The 9,192-nt window shown below is 39.3% G+C and overlaps 1 protein-coding gene across 2 annotated transcripts in view; it reads right to left on the reverse strand.

Moving 5' to 3' along the window:
- LOC107295080 (splicing factor U2AF 35 kDa subunit) overlaps nucleotides 1-8,363 on the reverse strand; it is a 22,909-nt gene extending 14,546 nt beyond the window's left edge. Inside the window, exons 1-3 of one of the 2 annotated variants that reach the window (XM_015824372.2) lie at nucleotides 8,259-8,363; nucleotides 3,894-3,981; nucleotides 348-414 (exon numbers count right to left, since the gene is read on the reverse strand). In XM_015824372.2, the coding sequence (XP_015679858.1) occupies nucleotides 348-414; nucleotides 3,894-3,981; nucleotides 8,259-8,302 (199 nt within the window). In that variant the 5' untranslated portion in view covers nucleotides 8,303-8,363. The remainder of the gene's footprint in view (nucleotides 1-347; nucleotides 415-3,893; nucleotides 3,982-8,258) is intronic. The other variant, XM_015824371.2, reaches the window with a different exon arrangement.
- Nucleotides 8,364-9,192: the final 829 nt, after the last annotated feature.

Consider the following 9,192-nt stretch of genomic DNA (forward strand, 5'->3'; position numbering starts at 1 on the left):
TTTCACTTACCGTTAATGGCAAAAAAAAAAAAAAAAAAAAAACAGACAGAAAGACCAAGACGTTTGATAAATGCCTAATGCTTATTCTTCACAATACAAAAGCAACGTTTCACATTCTCCTAAAGAAAATAAAATTGTAATCAATTTGTTTGTTAAAGGCCATTCTTTTTTGCATACACCTAGGCATTTAACAAATTCTTGATCGTTATGTTAAGAGTTCCATCACTTGTCCTGTTTGCAACAGCTTTATGTCAGCAGCTCAGAAGCCAACATGATTTTCTCATATTTAGGAATGGGCTCTTTTAACACCATTCTTAAAAAAAAATTTCTCCAACTGTGGGACTTACAGTGTGAGCCGTCAGCCGTCTGTGCACTGTTTTGGGGATTACGATAGATGTTTTGAATCAAGATGGTCTGCGGGGAAAAAAAAAATAAAAAGGGGAATTCTACTGGCTGCTGTGCATATAATAGACAATTGCAAAGAGACAACTTTTTGTGAATCGCTTAATATTTTTTTCAAGTTGTATGCTATTTTCTTTTGTATTTGTATTTGTATTTGCACCATGTTTTTAAAATACCATTCAAGCATTCATATTATGAAAACAGTGACTAATTTCACCAAGAAGCAACTACTTAGCTCACATCTAGAAGTGGAATTAATAATACAGTATTTTTGTAACTCATCAGCCAATCTGTGAACATCATTTAAAGTTAAATCCATTCAGTTTAGATAAAAAATGACTGCTTAATGCTCACAATATATGCCAATATATCAAGATGATTGCCATACAGTCTCCAGTCTTATCAAGACTTTTCTTGGTGGAGTTTCTGTTTAAATAATATGAGTTTCTAAATGTTCATTTTTTGCAGATCTTTAAAGAAAGATTTTCCTTTCAGTCTTTGTACTTTTCTACTTGAAGAATTTGCCCAGGCAGACTTGAAACCTTACATTTGTACCGTTCTTCTTAATATCAAGTTGTCTGAAAAAACAAACCATGTTTAAGTTAGTAATCTAATATCTGAGAATTGAATTGTCCATATTAGTTTAAGTTGGTCAATGTTACTTAATAAAAATGTTAGTTTACATGAGCTTTTATTTGAACTGATATAAACCACTATATTTACAAAATTGTTTTCAGAGAATGTTTTTATAAAACCAGCCAGTGTTAACCTGTAGTCCTTAGCCATAGTAAAATATTTTTTTTATCAATTATTGTTTCTGTGCTAATGATTGATTCTAACTGCTAATACTGTTTTTATGCAAGCTGGCACGAACCTGCATGATTTCTTAAAAATCATATTCTTTAGTAATGTAGCTCTGCATTAACCATAATATAAGCTATATCTATTGTTTGTTAAGTATCTAACTTGTCAAAAAATACTGGAAAACACACAGGACAGAGTCATTCAAATTAAATTAAATTACTCCATATTTTATCATTCTCAATTCAGGCTAATTGACCTTTCAGTGTATTTATGAGATAGGTGTGACATCAGAAACCTAGCTACTGGTAATATAGAGTGGTACCTCGGTACTCATTGTTAATTGGTTCTGGGAGGTGCAACGAGTGCCAAAAACAATGACCACAAAACAAATTTTTCCCATAACGAATAATATAGTGAGTCACAAGGCAGCCAACAACAAGTTCTAGCTTGTGTAAAAAGCATTACAACAGATCATAGTTGGAAAACAGAAAATATATTTCTGTAAAGTACCCTGAAACTAAAGTAGCTATGAACCTATATGGATATTAAAGCTACAAGAGAAACCCTCTACAACANCTCTACAACACGGGTGTCAAATTCGCCGCGTCACATGACGTATCGCGACGTATTGCAACTTTTTCCCCATTGCCAGAGCTGGGGTGGGCGTGGCCTCTATATGATGCAACCGGTCCGCAAGCCGGCAGTTTAACACCCCTGCTCTACAAGATCTCCATGCTTTCAAAGGCCCATTAAAGAACAACAATATCGGCTATATTGTTCCTAGATTAAACAGTGAGTTTTGTTTGGAGTTCTCTGTAGCCTCCTCTCAGTTATTTCAGTTTTCAGGAAAGGAATCAAGATCTTCTTTAGCTAAGCCTTAGCCTTTACTAAGCACTAATATTTATTACTGTTTAAATGATGTTGTTTGTATCTTATTTCACATTCTAATGTTCTTAATGTCCTATTGGTAGATAGAAAAGGTATAAATAAGGCAGCAAGACTGTTAACAAGGACCAATCATTATGATCATGTTGTGCTAGTGAAATGTCATCTGCAAACAGCCTCCCATGTTTTCAGGTAAAATTTAAAATGTTAGCACTTATTGCCAGGTAATCTGAAGAACTATCTTCTCCCATATGTAGTTACACATATATACATTGAATCTTTGGGTAGATATTTCTGTTAAATTAGTTGTGCCCAGTGTCTGATTGCCGAAAGTTTTAGCAACACCTAATAATCTCGCCTTGGTTGAAAGCTAAGCAGATTGGCTTTGTTAACACTTGGTTAACAGACTAATTGGGAATACAAACTAGACTGGAATATTGAAAAACATATTGAAGCAATGTTATAATTTTTAGTTGTAAGCTGAGTAGATAATGTTGTATAAGAATAGAATACAAAAACAATAAACAGCAATGAGTACCTCCTTGTAAACTCAATGAAATATGAGATACATAAGAATGCAGTACTAACAGAAAAGATTTTTCTAGCCATTTATCTATACAGGGGTATTAATCTGGCAACAAGCGGGCTCCATAAAGGCAAAAATGTCACAATATGTCATGTGACGTGATTGAGTTTTGACACTTGTGATCTATACGCTTTTCATGAGCAAAATTATCCAATCGGGAGCCAAAATATTTTCCCTATATCTTTGATGTCATTAGTTCACAAACACACGGGGGAAGGAGGGGAGAAAGCAAAAACATTGCACTCTCAACTTCTATCCTAGCTAGCTTTAGTAACCAGTGCTTAAGTGTGGCAATTTCTGCATCGCAAATAGCTGATGTTTTATTTTCATAACAATGTTTATTATTTTAATCTTAAGCATTTTTAAAAGATAAAAAGCTGAAATATATGGAAATTCTTGCATTAAAAACAATTTGCTATTTAATAAAATAAGACAAAGTGTGCATTAAAGGATTTATGTACTCCTAGTAACAAAGCTATCTTGATAGTTCACAACTAGCTCAAAACAGATGTTCTACATTTCAGAGTTTGAAAATTACAATGCCTACAATCTCATCATGGCTATTATAGTGGAACTGATTAAAGCTGAACCTAGAGAGCACTAAGACTGCCTACCCTTGGACTGGGCTGTCCTAAACTACAATGTGATATATTTGATTTTGACTTATTGGGATGTAAAAATATTACCTATTTTAATGACATTAAAAATGACTGGATTGCTGTTAGCATGAAATGAAAAACTGAAATCTATGTTGTGCAATATAAAAAAACCCATTCAGCAAGGCCTATTATTATTTCACATATACTTCCCTTGAAGAGACAAGTCATAAAGATGATATATTTTCATGCCAGCTTTTTTTTGAAGAGCAGTTATTTCCACATATTTGCAATTTCACAGAACTATTTATCAGAAAAATGATCAAAGGTGTTTTTGGTCAAATTAGATTTCTTCAGTTAAAAAAAGTATTTATTTACTATGGCAAATATGACCCAAAAGGTTATCACTGGCTGACTTCTAACATATCACATTCAAATAAGTATTACTTTTAATGGTACAGAATAAAATAATTTAAAAGGGCAGGTTTTAGAAAAGATAACTTGTGAACATTTCTATTAAAAATAATTTCAGTAAATTAGGAATTTTTTTACAAATCTTAAGTTTTAAAAGTCACACATAAAAAGATATGTGAGGAATTGTAAAAAGAAAATACACAAACCTGACTAAATGTTGGTTTATTGTGTAATCGAGAACATCGATCTCCATGGCGACATGCTCCAATTTTGAAATAAAAAGAACAGTTGACTCTGAAATCAAATAAAAATAGAGAATTTTTCTTTAAAATTAGTGATCAGTAAAATCAGTATGCATAGAAATAGTATGCCCACAGTAAAAAAAATGACAATAAAGGTTATCTTATCAAGTAGACAGGACATTTTCAGGCTAAAAACCAGGAGACTATGAGCTTTAGTCCTGCCTTAGGCATGAAAGCTTGGATGACTTTGGGCCAGTCACTCTTTCTCAGCCCAACCCAGAGTTGTTGTGGTGGGAAAAATAAGAGGAAAGAATATAAATATGTTCACTGCCTTGATTTACTTATTTAAAAATAATAAAGGCAGAATATAAATAAACAAAATAAACATTCATGTAAGACACTTCATAAATTGTGCTGCAGCACTTCTCAAAAGGTATTGTCTTAGTTTAACAAACTAATCTTAGGTTGGTTTCCTTGAAAGTTCCACAAACAAAGCTAAGTTTATTCCCAAATACTATATGGCTGAACTGGGATGTAATTTAGATATGCTTAATCTATACCACAATTTAAATCAATGAAGATCTATAGAAGAATCTTGCTATTTCAAATTTGATCCTGAGGGTCTCAGAATATATAAAGTAGAGAAAAAAATTGGCTGTACATTATGTGGAAATATTTCATGCTAATTTCCTGAACCTATGCAAGTTATTTCCTGTCAGTAAATATAACAGGAAAGCCAAACAAAGCATTTTAGGACAATAAATATGGATAGTACATCTTGCAAATTAAAACTAGGTAATATTAGGAAACATTTTAAATATTCAAGCCTCTGTTATCAATTTCATTTAGTGAGGAATTTCCCCTTTTTACCAATCTTCTAGATTATCAGGGAGCTGTAGGGAATAAATCCACAGAAACGGTTGGAAGACCAGTGGTGGAAGACTAGAACTTGACCAAATATACATATGAACTTGTGTTTAAGTATAAAAAGCATATTTTGCTGCCTTTATTGCTTTTGCGGAATATGCCCTAGAAGCCTTGTTTAGTAAATCATCCCCCTTTGGAAGAAAACAGGAAAGCTCTTTCCACAGGCCACTGTGTAATGTTTTGCCACATTTTGCTGATAAACTTGCTCACATTCTCTCAGGTTTGAACTTTGCATGGATGGGTTCTGAAAAAATAACTGGGATAAATTCTGCAATATGTTGCCTAGGATTCATTTTGGTCATATGAGCTCCACCATGCCTTGGTAAGGCCACACTTGGAATACTGCATCCAGTTTTGGTCACCACGATGTAAAAAAGATGCTGAGACTCTAGAAAGAGTACAGAGAAGAGCAACAAAGATGATTAGGGGACTGGAGGCTAAAACATATAAGGAATGGTTGCTGGAATTGGGTATGTCTAGTTTAACGAAGAGAAGGACGAGTGGGAACATGATAGCAGTGTTCCAATATCTCAGGGGCTGCCACAAAGAAGAGGGAGTCAAGCTACTTTCCAAAGCGCCTGAAGGCAGGACAAGAAGCAACAGGTGGAAACTAAGCAAGGGGAGAAGCAACCTAGAACTAAGGAGAAACTTCCTGACAGTTAGAACAATTAACCAGTGGAATAACCTGCCTCCAGAAGCGGTGAATGCTCCAACACTGGAAGTTTTTAAGAAGAAACTGGACAGCCATTTGTCTGAAACGGTATAGGGTTACCTGCCTGAGCAGGGGGTTGGACTTGATGACCTCCAAGGTCCCTTCCAACTTTACTTACTACTACTACTACTGTTATTATTATTATAGATGCTGGGTGATTCATATCCTATGGCTTTTCCAAGCCAAAAGGATTGGGGTATGAATAGCTGGACCTGGTATATAATAAGCTCTTCTAAAGGGGAGATGGCAATGAAGAGGCATTCCTGGATCTCTGTTTTCAACAACTACTGCCATATAGGGAAGACTATAGAAAATGTAATGAGGCTGTAACAGCAGATGAAGAGCATTACATAGAGCACGGGTGTCAAACTCAATCACTTTACGTGACGTATAGTGAGTTTTTGCCTTTGCGGAGCTGGGGTGGGCGTGGCCTGCACATGACACATCCGACCCAGTTTGACACCCCTGACATAGAGACAAGTAGGCATATGGCAGTCAGTCAGAAGCCTGTCCAGCTTTGCTTAATGAGAAATGGGAGGCCCTGATGACAGTAACTTATCCATTTACCACCTCCAGAACAGTTTACTTGAATATGCTCTCCATGGAGCTGTCTTTTAAAGCTATCCAGAAAATGCACCTGATCAAAAGGCAGATCAACCTATCTACTGGCAGATAACTTACTTCAGCTGTATAGTGCTCATTTGCAGGCATTGAAATATCCCAATAGGTTTCCAAATACAATTTAAAGAGATGATTTTAACCTATACATCTGTTTATTGTTTGGCTTCTATATTTTTCCAAGACTATCTTTTTTAAATAAAAAGAACTGATCTGGTCCATTTGTCTTAAGAGGGAATATTGAAGATTCTATCCATTATGTGATGTGGTGCGGGTGGATTTAAAATAATTATGTTTTATCACTGGGGTATCATTCTGGAACAGTCGGCTCCTGGATGGCATCCTTTCTAGAGATCAGGAAGATAGATAAAATGGAACTGTGATGATTATTGCTTGAATTACAAATAACTGTGAGTAGCTTTGTTGCAATGCATCAAAAGCCGTGGCCAGGGGGACTTTTCATCAGGTTCGCCTGATACGCCAGTTGCGCCCCTTTCTGGATCGTGACGCTCTACGCAGGGTCACTCAAGCCCTCGTTGTTTCCCGCCTGGACTATTGCAATGCTCTCTACATGGGGCTCCCCTTGAGGTGCACCTGGAGGCTCCAGCTAGTTCAGAATGCGGCCGCGCGGGGGATCCTGGGGGCCTCTAGATACTCCCATGTAACACCTCTCCTGCGCGAGCTACACTGGCTGCCTGTGGCCTTCCGGGTGCGCTTCAAGGTGTTAGTAACAACCTTTAAAGTGATCCATGGCAATGGACCTAGTTATTTGCAAGACCGCCTCCTCCCTTCGACCAGTCCGCTCCCACAGAGGGCCTCCTTAGGGTGCCGTCGGCCAGACAATGCCGGCTGGCGACCCCCAGGGGGAGAGCCTTCTCTGTGGCAGCTCCTGCCCTCTGGAATGACCTACCCCCCGACCTACGTACAGTTGCGGACCTGCGCCTTTTTCGCCGAGCCCTGAAGGCCCATCTATTCCGTGCAGCTGGCCTGGCGTAGTTTGATTATGTTTTAGTGGGGTTTTTTGTATGGGTGTGTTTTTAGAACAGGCCCGTTATTTAATTTGATTTTAGAACTGCCTATATTTATCATGGTTTTTATTATCACCTGTTCACCGCCCTGAGTCCCGTAAGGGAGATAGGGCGGTATATAAATTCAATAAATAAATAAATATCTTAGGGATATTTGATATTGGGGGGAGTAAAGGACAGAAATCCTCCCACAAATAAATAAAAAGTGCATAGCATAGTTTTAACAAGCCCGGATTTCTTAAAAATCTCAGAGGATCTCAAAAGGCTATGAAAAAAACTTTAAAGTGTTCACTTCGCATTATAAAGAATAAAAATACGGTGGCCAGGCCGAAAACTTTTCAATCCCTCTTCCCTTAAATGTCTTCAGCCGAACTGAGAGCTGATGCCTGGCTGAGAGCAGGAGACCGCTAAAAGCAGCTCCCCCTCCCCCCAGGATTGATGGCAACAAGAGCTTTAGATTTGTGTGAAGACTTCCCGCCCGAACTATTTGCAGCGAAAATGCTGAGAAGAGCCGCCTGAAGCCTTTAGTGTTGTCTTCTTTCTGGCCAAGCCTTCTCACGTGCGCTTCCGCCGCCATAAAAAATAAAAAATAAAAGGACCGTTGGGGGAATGGGAAAGCAAAGAGGACAAGCGGACTGAGGAAGAAGCCCCTCGCCGTCCGCAGCCCGCCATCAGTGGCTCTTCCGGAAGACCGCGCGGGCGATTATGCCACGCGGAGGCAGCGCGCGCTCCCCCACCCACCCCGCGCGCGCGCGCTTGCTTCTGAATTGCAATCTCAAGCGCGGCTCCAGTCCGCACGAGGCATTTCAAGCAACAGCAAGTTGTGAAAGAGCTGGCGGTTTCGCGCGCTTGGGGTTCCTAGAGCCGAAGAGCGAGCGCGCACGCGCGAATCTCAGACCGAGAGAAAGAATAAGAGCTCCTCGTGGGAATCCATTGCTATAAATGGGTCTCTGCCACAGAGCTGTCACAAGCCTGGTGGCTCTTTCTGCTAAATCGCAGGCGCTTTGGGGACCTCGGAGGGAGGGGGAAAACTAACGCACTTACTTGTCTTTTTCGGTACCGAAGATGGAGGCCAGATACTCCGCCATCTCTCCCAACCTGCCCGGCCCGGCCGACCGCCGGATCCCTCGGCACCCACCTAATACGTCATAAGTCCGCGACGGAAATATCTCCCGTACCACCACCCGTGAAATGATCGACTGCCTACGACCAATCGGCACAGAAAGGTGGGGCTACTGGGAAATGTTTCACGCATGCGCCTGGTGCTACCATGTCGGAATACTCCGCGCACGGCCTCGCCGCCTTTCGCTCTGGGGTAGCTCACCCTGAGCGGAAGGTTTTTCTATCCGCTCCAGAATATGGGGTTCGTTTCAGGGGCGTCCTTTCCGCTTATCCCCTTTCTGATTTATTCCTTCTTTATCCTACCGTTTATTTTTTTTAAAAAAAAAATTCCAATAAAAAAAGAGGTTTGATTCCCATCCTATAAAATGTTTATATTATTTAAGTCTGATTAATTGTGGAAAGAATATCGTAGACGAGGACTTATTTCAGGATGATGGGCCTGTTGGGACAGTTACTGATATTGGAAAGAAACGTGGACAGGACAAGTAATTTATATTGGGTCTCCTATCGAAGTACTAATTAGATTCACTTTTAGTGACTTTTATTGGGGGGACGTGTGGGAAATCAGCCTCCCAGGGAAGGAAATATTAAAAGGGCAGAAAAATATATTTCCTCAAGGATTTTAAAAGCAGAAACCAGCCCTGCCTCCAAGTCTCTCTGTCCCAAGCAGGAGCCAGCTCTACAAATGCAGATGTAAACCATCAGGAAAGTTGGAGCTAGAAGCTTAAGAAGACAAAAGACACCTAAAATCTGCATATCCCACCCAAACTCTAGGAGTCATTAGCCCCAGCACCAGGGAAGCAGGATATAACCCTTGGGACATAATAGGATTAACCCACTACCATCAAGAATACCA

Source organism: Protobothrops mucrosquamatus, unplaced genomic scaffold (assembly GCF_001527695.2).
Source record: "Protobothrops mucrosquamatus isolate PMUCROS unplaced genomic scaffold, P.Mucros_1.0 scaffold2210, whole genome shotgun sequence".
In the NCBI taxonomy this organism is placed as follows: Eukaryota; Metazoa; Chordata; class Lepidosauria; order Squamata; family Viperidae; genus Protobothrops; species Protobothrops mucrosquamatus.